The 13,823-nt window shown below is 46.3% G+C and overlaps 1 protein-coding gene across 1 annotated transcript; it reads left to right on the forward strand.

Annotated features, from left to right (window-relative positions):
* The first annotated feature begins 259 nt into the window (after positions 1 to 259).
* ARSI (arylsulfatase family member I) lies at positions 260 to 12,827 on the forward strand. The gene is made up of 2 exons (XM_069102624.1): positions 260 to 1,367; positions 9,500 to 12,827. The coding sequence occupies exons 1-2, from the start codon at positions 1,036 to 1,038 to the stop codon at positions 10,914 to 10,916; spliced, it is 1,749 nt and encodes a 582-aa protein (XP_068958725.1). The 5' UTR covers positions 260 to 1,035; the 3' UTR covers positions 10,917 to 12,827.
* Positions 12,828 to 13,823: the final 996 nt, after the last annotated feature.

Here is a 13,823-nt window from a genome sequence, read left to right on the forward strand (position 1 = left end):
GGCGTTCTGTGTTCCAGATAGTTCTAGGAGCGCTCAAGATAGCACTCTTGTTTCAGAGCTCCGGGTTTGGGAACTGATCCCCTATCTCATGACTGGGGCTGGCACTGCACCCCTCAGGCGGCCAATTTCCCGCGAGGTATCTGAGGAGGAGCCACAGCTGTGCGCGCTTTCCCTCCACCTGGGAGCCCCGGCTGAAGTCAAAACTTTGAGATTTCCCTCCCTCTCTCCCGCGGGGTGCCCCCAGCTCCGCCCCGCTGTCCCGCCCCGCCCCGTCCCATTCAGCCTTCCTCTCCTCTCGTTGGGGTCCCAGCCCACTTCGCTCGGGGGCTTGCAGAGAACTGGACTTGGCAGCGACCACGATCTCGAAGAAAGACTGACTGAACCCAGGCTGAAGTTGAAGCTGCCGAGAGGCGTGCCAGGGCCGGACGGGGAGGCGAGAACTAGAGAAAAGGGATACGGAGAGAGAGAGAAAGGAGGGGGATTGGGGAGGAGGGCGGGCACCAGAGAATGAGAAAGAGATCTTTGGGGAGGCAGCAAAGGCGGGTCCGGGGCTCTCCTGGCTGAAAAAGGGGGAGAAAAGGAAGGAGGGAGGGGAAGAGAGAGGGAAGGAAGAAACGCGGCGGGACCCCCTAGCTGAGCCAGTACTCAAAGCTCCGCAAGAGTTGTTCAGGGAGCCCAGTAAATCTCGGGGTAGCCTCCAGCTGTGAAGGAGGACCCCTTAGCTACACAGCTGGACCAGGACCCTACGCTTTAAGCGGGAGGGGCCTAAATTTAGTCTCTCCAGCTCGGCTCCTTAGACTGGGGGCGCAGCCAGCTCAGCCCCTTCTGGGCACAGGACTCTGGTAGTTTCTCCCCCTTTTCTGCAGACTTAGCCTCGTGGAGAAAAGGCAAAGAAAGTACTTTAGCAGTCACTTTCCCTTCTCATAAGAGCGAACGAGCGCCTGGAGGACGCAGTTGTCCTGCAGACTTGAGCTCCTGGCGGCCGTGACCTTGGCCCCGTTTCAAAAGCTGAGCCGCCGCTGGCCGGGGAGCAGCATGGCGGTGTCAGCGATCACCGGCTTCTCGCTGGTCAGCCTCCTCAGCTTCGGCTACCTTTCGTGGGACTGGGTCAAGCCGGGCCACCAAGCTGATGGGCCTCGGGCCTCTGGGGACAAGCCTGCCCCGTCGCCCTCTCAGTCTGCATCCCCACCTCCGCCCCACATTATCTTCATCCTCACTGATGACCAAGGCTACCATGATGTAGGCTACCATGGCTCAGACATCCAGACCCCGACCTTGGACCGACTGGCCGCCGAGGGTGTAAAGCTAGAGAACTATTACATCCAGCCCATCTGTACCCCTTCTCGAAGCCAACTACTCACTGGCAGGTAAGTAGTCGTACTTTCAGCACTGATTACAATGGGCCTAGGGGGCTAAAGGCCTAGAAGACCCTTCTCACCAAGTATTTACTTTACCATGGCTGGCCTTTCTATATTTAGTGGAGCATTCCCTAGTCACCTCCAGGCTCTTCTTTTAAAGCACAAATATCCCTAGGAGGAGGCATATATTAATTCACCCACTCATCAGTGTGAATGAGTGTAGAATTATATAGATTCAAGTTTGCAAAGTGTTTTATGGTGTTATCTCATTTAAGTCTCACAACAATCATCTGAGGTAAGTTCTATAGGTTTCCTCATTTTACAGAAGTGAAATAGTGTGAGCTTCAGAGATGTTAAGTGACTTGCTGGTGGTCACATAGCTAGTAAGTATCAGAGGTAGTGAGGTCTTCCTAACTCTATTTCTCTCATTCTTTCCTCTATACCACTGAATGGTAGAGCTGGAAGGGCCCTTAGAATATGGAGTTTCAGAGAGGGAAGGCATCTTAGAACAGAGATTGTTAGAGTCGGAAAGGACCTCTCAGGTCAGTCAGCTCCCCTCATTTGAGAGACTTACCCGAGTTCACACAGCTATTAGTGGCAGAGTCAAAAAGACGAAATAAAGTCATAGAATCTCAGAGCTGGAGAAGATCTTGAAGGTCATCTAAGACCCCAACCACCCAGAGCAGTACAAGAGTACTATCTGCCACATTCTGGATTTATGATCATCAGGGTTCTGCTAGAATGCTTCCAGTGACTGGGAACACAGTGCTTCCAAAGGCTTCCGATTCTATTCTCCTATAGCTCTTTCTTGCTTGTTTGATTGATAATGGGAAGCAGAAATCCTCCTGGTCACTTCCACCCACTGTCCTTAGTGCTGTCTTCTGGAGTTAGAACAAAGTTAATCCTTCATTCATATAAAAAATATTTGAAGAAGGCCCTTTAAGCCTTCTTCTCTCCAGACTAAAAATCCCTGATTGAGTCTTCAACCATTGCTCATATATGGCATGGATTCCAATTGCCTCACCATCCTGGTTATCCTCCTCTGAACTTGTTCCAGTTTGTCAATATTCTTCCTGAAATGTGGCATCCAGAACCAGACAAAATTCTTCAGATGGAGTCTGGCTAGGACAGAAGAGAGTAGGACTATCGCTTCCTTTGACCTTGACACTGTGCTTCCATTCATGCTGTCTATGATCACATTAGCTTTTTTTGGCAACCATTTTATGCTGTTGACTCATATTGAACTTGTGGTCAACCAATATTCCCAAGTCTTTCTTCTGTGAGTGGCTCTTTAGTTAGGACTAGTCCATCTAGTCCACCTGTGCAGTTGAATTTTTGAACCTAAGTGCAGGACTTTACATTTATTCAGTTAGATTAAACTCAATAAACATTTATTAAGAACCTACTATGTAGAAAGTGCTGGGCTAGGCACTGTGCATTTAAAGACAAAATGAGACCATCAACTGTTCTCAAGGAGCTTACATTTCATCTTAATAGATTTGTTTCATTGTTTTAGTGTGTGTAGGTCTTCTTTTGGAGCTTGGTTCTTCCCTCCACCATGTTGGCCATTATTCCAAGAATTGGTGCAACTGCAGATTTGATAAGCATGTCATTTCTGTCTAAGCCATTGATAAAAGGAGCTTCAGTGGCTTCCTATTTCTTTCCGAATAAAATACAAACTCCTTATCCTAGCACTTAAACCCCTTCACAATCTGACTCTAGCCTATGTTTCCAGACTTATTTTATATAACTGTCCTTCACAATACTATGTTCCAGTCAAACTGACTTTCTTGCCACTTCCTGTGCCCAACATTCCATCTCCCATCTCCAGATTTTTGCACAGTCTGGAATATATTTTCTCCTCACTGCTGCTTCTTAGAATTCCTTGCTTCTTTCATTTTCAGCTCAAGTACCACCTTCTCAATTCTCTGACCCCTCTATGAACTTACTGGACACATTTTGGGTTTACTTGCTTGTACTCATGCCATTCCCCCCTCTTCCCAACAGAATATTGGCTCAATGAGAGCAGGGACTAGTTTTGGGATTGCTTTTTATCTAGCACAGTATCTGGTACATACTAGACTCTAACTGAATACTTGTTGAATGAGTGAATAGTGTTGAATAGGACAAGATTAAGAGTCCTGGGACCATGACAAAGATGAAACAGATCAATGCTCTTCAGTTTTGGTCCTCTAATCAGATATTAAATGACCTGATTCAAGAATTAATAACCCATTAAGGGAAAAGAGCTATTTTGGGGGAAACAGGATACAATTTTTTGAAAAGCTCCATTATATTCTTCCCAACATTCATTTGTGTCTCTTTCCCTCTTCCTCCCTTCCTCCCTCCCTCCTTTCCTTCCTTCCTTCCTCCTTTCCTTCCTTCCTTCCTTCCTTCCTTCCTTCCTTCCTTCCTTCCTTCCTTCCTTCCTTCCTAAGTGGTGTAATTTCTTTTTAAATTATATGAAAATAATGGAGGGGGAAAGTGGGTAGCCAAGGGGATTGAGCCCTTTCCAGCCCCATGCTGTCAAGAGGTGGAGAAGTGGAAGGAGATCCAAGGCACAGGAAGTCAGTCAGTTAACAAGTGTTTATTAAGTACCTTCTGTATACCAGGCGCTGTGCTAAGTGTTGATGATGCAAAGAAAATTAAGAATAGAAGACAGAAGGGAATCTGAAGGTGAGAAGAAAAGACTCTGAGAAATAAGTAGATCTGGATTTAGGAGATTAGCTGGCTGGGGGGGGGTGAGATGGGGTGGAATACTGTCTGATGATTGGGGAGAGCGGTGATCTTTTGGGAGTTCAGGGGTGATAGAAGAAGAGGAAAAGTCAGGCAGTGGGATAGATGGCTAAGGACAGCAGTGTTTGGAGAGGGGTGCTGAGCAGAATGGGGGGCAGCTTAGGGGAGGGAATGGAATCAGGGAGGTTGATGAAGGGTGCTTTCATTTATTCCTCCCTACCCCACCTCCAGACCTCACCGAGGCTTCCTCAGCTGGAATACAACTCAAATCAACCCCTGTTTTCTGTTCTCTGCTTCTCGGGAACTGCTTCATCTTATCCCCAGCTGCTCTGGTTCCCTTTGTTATCCTCCCTGCTCTCAGGATCCTCTTCAGTCTCCTCCTTTTCCTCCTCTTCTTCCTCCTCCTCTTTCTTTACCACCTCCTCCTCTACCACTTCTTTGTTTCTTGTCTTCCCCCCCATTTTATTTCTTCTCCCTCAGGCCCCTGGGGTTGAACTTGACTGCATTTCACACTCAGACATGCAGATCCAGGCACACCCAAGGCTTTGAAAGAGACAGGATTTCATCTATGGGAGTATTTCCTCCTCTGCTGCAGATTAAACCCCCTCTGTGCCTTAGCAGATTTGCTATGGCTAAACAATTCCTGATTCTCTGGTGATGAGTCTCTCCACTCTTATCTAGACCGGTTCCAGGACAGGCACAGCCAGCAGCAGTCCATCACCAGGCATGTATGTATAACTTTTCCAGCAGGACTCGGACAAGGATGTGTTCTGTTTATAGAGCCTTTGATAGCCCATGTTCACTTCTATTCCTTGAGGAAGCATCAGAGTAGAACTTTAGTGAAACAGGTGCATGCAACATAACCTAACAAAACATAACCTATCGTATTTTAACTATTTTGTAAATATTTGCATGAATTTGCTTTATATATGTACTTTTCTTCTCCATTAAAATGTAAACTTACTGTGAATAAGGATCATCACATTCTTTGCACTTGTATCCCCAGAGTTTAGCACAATACATGGCATCTAGTAGACATTTAATACATGCTTGTCGATTCACATAATATGACACAACATAACACAACATAGCCTAACATAACACAAAACAACACAATATACCATAACACAATATAACAAAACATAACATAACACAACCAAACATAACACAACAAAACACAACCTAACATACCATACCATAACACAACATAACAAAACATAATACAACACAACATAACTTAACACAACATAATACAACATACCATAACACAACACATCATATCCTAACAACAACACAACATAACATAACACAACATACCATAACACAACATAACAAAACACAAAACAACACAGCATAACATAACATAACATAACATAACAATGCATAATTGAAGGGCATAGTTGATAGAGGGCTGACTTTGGAGTTAGAAAGAACTCAGTTCCAAATCCTGACACATACTGACTGTGACCATTTGTTCTCTTAACATCTCCAGACGACCCACTAAGACTGTAAACGACAGGTGAATTGCCAATTTTCAACAGTTAAGGAGGTTTCTACATTGGGAATTCCCCAAATGGATGAAATTAGGAAAGTCTTGACCAAAAAAATTCTAAAACAAAGCAATACTGTAATAGAGGCAGTAAGTATGGTACAGGATAGAGGGCTGGGAGTGATTTTGTAAGACCTTGGTTCCCATGGTGATTCTGGTACTTTCTGGGTGTGGGATCTGGCGCAAGTCTTTTAAGCTTGATGGACCTTACACAACGTCTTTACTAAATCATTAAGATAATAGTTTTAGAGCTGGAAGGGACCTGGAATGGGTCATCTACTCCAACCTCCTAATTTTACAGATCAGGAAACTGAGGTTCCAGGAAGGTAGAGAGAATGTGACTTGACCAAGGTCATACAGGGAGTAAGTGGCAGAAACAGATCTAAACCCAGGTCCTTTGATTCCAGAGGTGAGGCTTTTTCCATTGCACCATGTGGAAGGCACTCCATAAATAAGAGTTCCCTGCACTCACAAAATCACGGCTCCTTCATGGTGTGTAATACAGAAGAAAGAGCTGGCCCACAGGGACTGAATGTGTGTTTGTGTGTGTGTGTGTATTTGCCACAGTTATCTCTAAAGCACAGTTTGCTCACCATGTCAGCTCCTTACTGAGATACCCTCAGGGCCACACTGCCACCAGGATAAAGTCCAAACTCCTCTCTCTGGCTATAGGAGCTCTACATGTCCAGCTTTATATCCTCCTCCCTACGTATTCAGTGCCCTGGCCTCCCACATCCTTTCTTCTCTAAGTCTTTACTCATGATACTGCTCACATCTGTCTTTCTCTCTCTGCTCTTCTCCCCCTATCTCTACCTGTCTTAATCCTACCTGACTTTCTATTTTTTTAGCCTAAAAATATAAATTTATTTGAGAAATCTGGAAGGAGATATAGTACTCTTTTTTTCAAATTTATTGTATTTTCAATTTGTGGAATAAAACAAGCATTTCCAAAACATAGTACAATAAAAAAGATGATTGCACATGAAACTGCAAATCTACTGTGTACAGCTTGCTATTCCTTTCAAATCTACAACAAAATTATCGTGTAAATTAATTTTTTTCTTTTTTCCCTCTCCCACCCCTCCCTAGAGTTGGCTACCATTAGACATGTATGTGTAAAATTATTCTATATGTATATTTCTATTTATCATTTCTTTCTCTGAATGCAGATAGTATCTTTCTTCATATGTCCTTTATAGTTAATTTGAGTATTTATAGTAGTAAAAACTTATTTGCTCAGTCGTTCTTAAAATAATATTGCTGTTACTACATACAATATTTTTTCTGTTCTGCTCATTTCACTCTTCATTATTTCATGCAAGTCTTTCCATGTTTTTCTAAAATCACTGAGCTTATCCTTCTTTATTTCTACCTGACTTTCAGCATTCTACTAATGTATCACATCTTCTATGAAGCCTTCCCTCATCCTTTCCCCACTCTCCCTCTCCTCTGCCATTTAAGCAAGTAGTGATTTCCCCTTCCTGGGGTCTCTCAACATATTTTGTTTCAGCATCTCATGCATTCTTATCCTACTTTGCATTAGAATCAAATCCTCCTTCAAAGCCTCATTGTGGTGTACAGGTGACTCTAGTCTTTCTAAGACTATCTTACTGGATGACAAGTTATGGCAGGTCTTGCTGTGCTGGAAAGTCTTTCAGTAGGGGCCTAGTAATAGATGCTATTTATCCTCTGAGACCCAGTCTGGCCAGGTTCAGAGAGGCTTATTACCAGGTTGGCTGTAGGTGATCAATCCCCACTGATAGAATTGTAGATAATTGATGCGTTAAGTATTATACCTATTACATCTTATCTTTTCTACTTGACTCCAGAGGGTAGAAGGGACACTGACTTATTATCCTTGTATCTATCATAGCACTTAACATAAGGTCTTGCATATAGTCAGTATTTTTTAAAACGATATTGATATTTATTTTTAATAACACTTTCATTTCCAAATGTATTCCTCACCCTTGCCCTCTACAGTAAGTCATCTTTTATAACAAAGAATAAAAAAGAAGAGAAAAAAAGAAATCTGGGAAAAACCAATCCACTTATCAACTGTGTTTAATAATATATACAATATTCTACACCCATTATCTCCCGCCTTTGCAAAGAAGAAGGTGAGACAGTAGTAGCTCAGTAGGTGTTTGTTGAATGCTTAAGAGAACTTAGCCTAAGTTGGAGCTCACTAGGATGGGTAACATCTCCATCGTTTGCCAAGGCCCATTTCCAGGCAATGAGGCCCCTGTGTAGAGATGGTCTGAGGGATCAGGATACTTCTCCTCTCTCCCACAGAGCAAAGGGCCAACAGAGCAGCACCTTCTCCTCCAACTCATTCTTCCCACCTTCAGACTTGGGAAGACTTTAAAACAGACAGTGCCAAAGCTAACATAGAATATTAAAACTGGAAAGGACTTTAGAACATAAAAAGCTGAAGCCAGGATGGGCCTTAGGACACAGAATCTAGAATATCAGTTGGAAGGAAGCTTTACAACATGGAAAATCAGAGCTTGAGAGGATTAACATGAAATGTCAGAACTAAAAAGGTCTCAAGAAAACAGAGCGTCAGAACTGGAAGAACACTTAGTCAACCCCCCCTCAGTTTATTAATGGGGAATTTATCTAGTCAAAAATCCCCTTAGTTTTGTTTTTCAGTCATGTATGACTATATGTCACATATGACTCTTTGTGACCCCATTTGGGGCTTTCTCAGCAAAGACATTGGAGTAGTTTGCCATTTCCTACTGCAGGCCATTTTACAGATGAGGAAACTGAGGCAAACAGGGTTAAGTGACTTGCCCAGTGTCACATGGCTAGTAAGTGTCTGAGGTTAGATTTGAACCCAGGTCCTTCAGGCACTGTATCCACTGTGCCACCTAGCTGTCCACCGCCCTTCCTCCCCCACCCCCACCAGTTTACTAATGGGGAATTTATCTAGTTAAACCCCCTCATTTTACAGATGGGGAAACTCAGGACCAAAGTGAGGAAAAAGCTTTCAGCTAGTTAGTGTCATAGCTAGGATTAGATCCCAGCTTTCCTGACTTCGAGTTTAGGAGTCTTTTCACTGTTCCAGACTTTTCTTCTTTTTTACTTAGGGAGGAACATTTCTGGAATGTAGCTTCTTAAAAACAGAGTATCTTGCTTTTCCATTTGTGTTCCCAGCTAAATTAAGCATGTAGTAAGTGCTTAATGATGATGATAATGATGATGATGGTAGTTATTTGTTTGTAGAGCATTTTAAAGTTTACAAAGTGCTTTACAAATATTTTCTCATCTTGTCCTCACAACAACCCTTGGATGCAGGGGCTGTCATTATCCCTATTTTACGTATGAGAAAACAGAGGCAGACAGAAGATAAGTGACTTTGCCAGGGTCATGTAGGTAGTAAGTGTCTGAGACCAGATTTGAACCCAGGTATTCCTGACTCCAGGTCTGGCACTCTATCAACTACACATTTGTTATTTAGTCATTTCAGAAATGTCTGACCCTTTCTGACTCCATCTGGGGTATTCTTGACAAAGATATGTAGTGGTTTGCTGTTTCTTTCTCCAGTGGATCTATTTTGTCAGACAATCAGAGGTTAAGTGATTTGCCCAGGGCTACACAGCTAGGAAGTGTCTGAGGCTGGATTTGAACTCAGGTCTTCCCGACTCCAGACTCAGTGCTCTATCCACTGAGCTATGGATTGCCTCCTAACTGCACATTAAGCTTTTATAAATACTTAATAAATGCTCATTCATTCATTTATTCATTCATTCCATCTTTAGGTCTGAGGTGAGCAAAGGGGAAGTCAGATTTGTGCTAATGTCTTCATGTTGTACTTTTGTCCCCCTCCTAATTTCATTCTGCCAAACAGGTACCAGATCCATACAGGACTCCAGCACTCAATCATACGTCCTCGTCAGCCCAGCTGCCTGCCCCTGGACCGGGTGACTCTGCCACAAAAGCTGCAGGAAGTGGGTTACTCCACTCATATGGTGGGCAAATGGCATTTAGGTTTCTATAAGAAGGCGTGCCTGCCCACACGACGTGGCTTTGATACCTTCCTGGGTTCACTGACGGGCAACGTGGACTACTACACGTATGACAACTGCGACGGGCCTGGCGTGTGTGGTTATGACCTTCATGAAGGTGAGAGTGTAGCATGGGAGCAGAGTGGCCAGTACTCTACCCTGCTGTATGCCCAGCGTGCCAGCCAGATCTTGGCCAGCCACAGTCCCCGCCAGCCCCTCTTCCTCTATGTAGCCTTTCAGGCTGTGCACACACCGCTGCAGTCTCCCCGTGAGTACCTGTACCGCTACCGTACCATGGGCAACGTGGCTAGGCGCAAATATGCTGCCATGGTGACCTGTATGGATGAGGCTGTGCGTAATATCACGTGGGCCCTGAAGCGTTACGGCTACTATGACAATAGCATCATTATCTTCTCCACTGATAATGGCGGCCAGACCTTCTCTGGAGGAAGCAACTGGCCCCTGAGGGGCCGCAAGGGCACCTACTGGGAGGGTGGCGTGCGTGGCATCGGCTTTGTTCACAGCCCCCTGCTCAAGAGGAAGAGGAGGACAAGCCGGGCACTGGTACATATCACAGACTGGTACCCTACACTGGTGACACTGGCAGGGGGCAGCGTGTCTGAGGCAGAGGGGTTGGATGGCTATAATGTATGGCCGGCCATTAGCGAGGGCCAGGCTTCACCTCGCATGGAGATCCTGCACAACATTGATCCTCTCTACAACCATGCCAAGCATGGCTCCCTCGAGGGTGGCTTTGGCATTTGGAATACTGCTGTGCAAGCTTCTATTCGGGTTGGTGAATGGAAGTTGCTGACAGGGGACCCTGGCTACAGTGACTGGATCCCCCCCCAGACTCTTGCCAACTTCCCTGGCAGCTGGTGGAACCTGGAGCGGCTGGCAGATGGCACCCGCCAGTCTGTGTGGCTCTTTAACATCAGTGCTGACCCCTATGAACGTGAGGACCTGGCAGCCCAAAGGCCCGACGTGGTCCGTTCCTTGTTGGCTCGGCTGGCATATTACAACCGGACAGCCATCCCTGTGCGTTACCCAGCTGAGAATCCTCGGGCCCACCCTGACTTCAATGGGGGTGCCTGGGGCCCATGGGTTAGTGAAGAGGAGGAGGAAGAGGAAGAGGAAGAGGAAGAGGCTGGGGAAGAGAGGGGCCGGGGTTCTCACAGGGGCAGAAAGAAGTGCAAAATTTGTAAACTTCGCTCTTTCTTCCGTAAGCTCAACACCAGGCTGATGTCCAACCGCATCTGATTGGGTATAGGCTGAGGGTGGGGGTCTCTAATTCCAGCTCTTCCTCCAGGGCTCCTTCCGGCTGGCGCCCATTCATGACTAGGAAACCCTTAGAGAAGAGACTGCTGGTTACCTAAGTACCTGTTTTCTCTTGGAGAAAAATGGGAGCTAGCTCAACTGAGTTGGGGTAGGGGGAGGGTATGCCCTGAAAGTGAACTGGGGATAGTCTAGGAATGGGAATATCCCTTAGACTTAGGGCTGGGGTGACAGACACAACCTGCTCGGTGGTGATACGTCTCGATTTGTTCAATTCCATAATAGTCCCCCTGGAGCTCAGCCGCAGAGAGGGAGGGGTAGGAATGTGACTTCAGGACCAGGTCTTATGGCCATTTATACCCCTGCACCACCCTAGGCTACACTTGGAGGGAGGAATGGAGTTTCTCTTCCATGCTCGACTCCTTGTCCCACCCAAATAAAGGTATTCCCCCAGCTTTAGCTGATGGGAGCAAGGCCGGTACCAAGAGAGGGTGTGGAGGAGTAGAGAGAGTCTAGGGAAGATGGTCATGGCTAGGTGGGTGAATACCCATTGGGCCTGCTATAGAAGGTCTCACGCACGGGGAGGGAAGTGGGATTTGGTGGCCTATGATGTCCTCACCGTCTTTAAGAATCTATGGTTCTAAGATCTGGGAGCTTTCTCCATCCATCTAGCCTCTGGCAATTGGGGTGCGGGTGGCGGCAATGGTAGCGAGTGATTGTCAGCAACTCTTTGGCATGTGCAAACATGCAAAGCATTAAGCATTTATTAAGCACCTACTCTGTACCAGGCTCAGACTAAGCGAATGATTATGAACACATATAAGCATGTATACATACAGGTTAGGTCAATGTGCATGTGTAGTCACTGACACACACCTACATGTACAGCTGTCCAGTGTGTGTTCTGGGCTTGGGTGGGGGAAGGGATACTGGGAGCGGAAGTGGGAGAAAGTGTGCATGTACGCAAGCATATACATGTGTGTGTGCACACGTGTATGCGCACACTGAGGGGCAGGCACGAGGGGTGTGGGGGTTAAAAGCCTCTAATGCACACTGCGTTTTCATTCTGCACAGCCTGTTCTGTGTTTCTCCCTCTAGGTTCCAGTCGGTGCCGCATGTGTAGGCGATGGCTCTGCTGTGAATTTTGAAAATAGTTATTTTTGTCTCTGGCAAATGAGGCCTGTTAGGACTTGTCAGCTCAGGGATGAGCTGCAGGGGGTGAGGGGGGAGGGGTTTTGCTGTCTCAAAATCACATTCATTTAAAACTGGCCACTGAAGGATTTGACAGCCTAGGGGCCAGTGGCCAAGGGGAAAAGACTCCCGGCAGCCTGGAGAGGCCTGAGGAGGATGGGGAGAGAGCAAGAGCAGCCCCTCCACTTCCCTCCAGTTCCATCTTTCTTTCCCTTAAAGTGAAGGATTAGATTGGCTTTGCCCCAGGACTGGTAGGAAGAGGTCTGGTTGGGAAGGCTGTAGGATCAATATCTAAAGAAATTTTCTTCACCCGGGGCAAAGACAGGTTCTTTTCAGGTGTTGCCAGGAGTCCTGGCACAGATGATTGTCCAATCATGGCACCGTGAATACAGTTTCTGCAAGTGGGAAGCCTCTCCCTTCCCTCCCTCCTCACCAGGGGTTGGAGACTGGGGAGGGTGCCATGATGATGAGACCCTGAGAGTGGCTGCGGTGGACTGTTGTGCCACATGGTGACAAGAAGATGGGGTCAGTGACTGCTCTGGGGAGTCCGGACTTCTCACTGAAATGACGCGTCTGATCTGGACCAGGATCCCTATTTGCTCTGGACCACTCTAGCTAACCTGTCTTTTGTCTGAGGCCTCACCAGTTTGTTAAACTCATCACAATGCTGTTAATGTCCCAATAAAGCGTGGATGGTCAACACTATCCTGATGCTTTTGTAGTTTGCTCATTGTTTTGGGCCCTCCCGTCTTCTCTCTCCCTGCCCTCAGGAAGGGTGGCAGCCATATTTTCCTGATGGCCACCGTTACCTACCTCTTATCCTATGGAAAAAGAGTCAAAATCCATCAAGCATTTACTGAACATCTACAACATATAAGTCACTGAGCCGTGTCCCAGGGAAGCAGGTGCAGTAAAAACATCCCCTCCCTGCCCCTTGAGGATCTGACATTTGACTGGACATCTCAGTGGTGTCTTGGGATGAGGGAACCATTTTTTTTCTCCCTTCTTCCTTCCACTCCCGCCCTTAACCCAGTGAGTAGGAGGCAGTACCACACAGTGGAAAACATCTTTTCTCTTGTATTGGGAGTCAGGAGATCTGGGATCTATTCCCTGCCCTGCCCCTGACTCGCGGTGACCTTGCGCACATTGCTCCCCCTTTCTAGCACTCCCTTTCCTCATCTGTAAAATGGCCCTCTAAGGGCCCATCCAGCTTTGACTTTCTCAGCTGCAAGTTCCCCCAGGACACAAACCTGACTTTGACCTTAGAGGTGAGTGACCCTGAGTCAGCTCCCTCAGAGGAAGCAGATCTACTGGGGGCGTAGTGGTTAGCATACTGGACTCAGAGTCAAGAACTGAATTCAAATCCTACCTCCAACATGTAGCAATGTGACTATAGGCAAGTCATTCAAACTCATCGAGGCACAGTTTCCTTCTTTGTAAGTAAGATGAAAAATACCTGGAGCGCCTACTTCACAGGATTGTTGTGAGGCTCAAATGAAATGTTTGCAAAATCTAAATCAATGTCAGATCCTGTTATCATTCCCTGCCCAGGACAGGACAGACATCCCCTTGGTGCAGTGGGGAGGCCCATCCTGGCATGGCACTTTGGGGTTGCCAGAACCTGCAGGTGCATGGATGTTGCTCCCTGGCTCTCTTGTGGTCTGTGTTGGCCACTGGGTGTCAGCGAGTCCTTGAAACCCT

The sequence above is a fragment of the Petaurus breviceps genome, unplaced genomic scaffold (assembly GCF_028583685.1).
Source record: "Petaurus breviceps papuanus isolate PSGF00001 unplaced genomic scaffold, PetGlider_PUasm1.0 551, whole genome shotgun sequence".
NCBI classification, from domain to species: domain Eukaryota; kingdom Metazoa; phylum Chordata; class Mammalia; order Diprotodontia; family Petauridae; genus Petaurus; species Petaurus breviceps.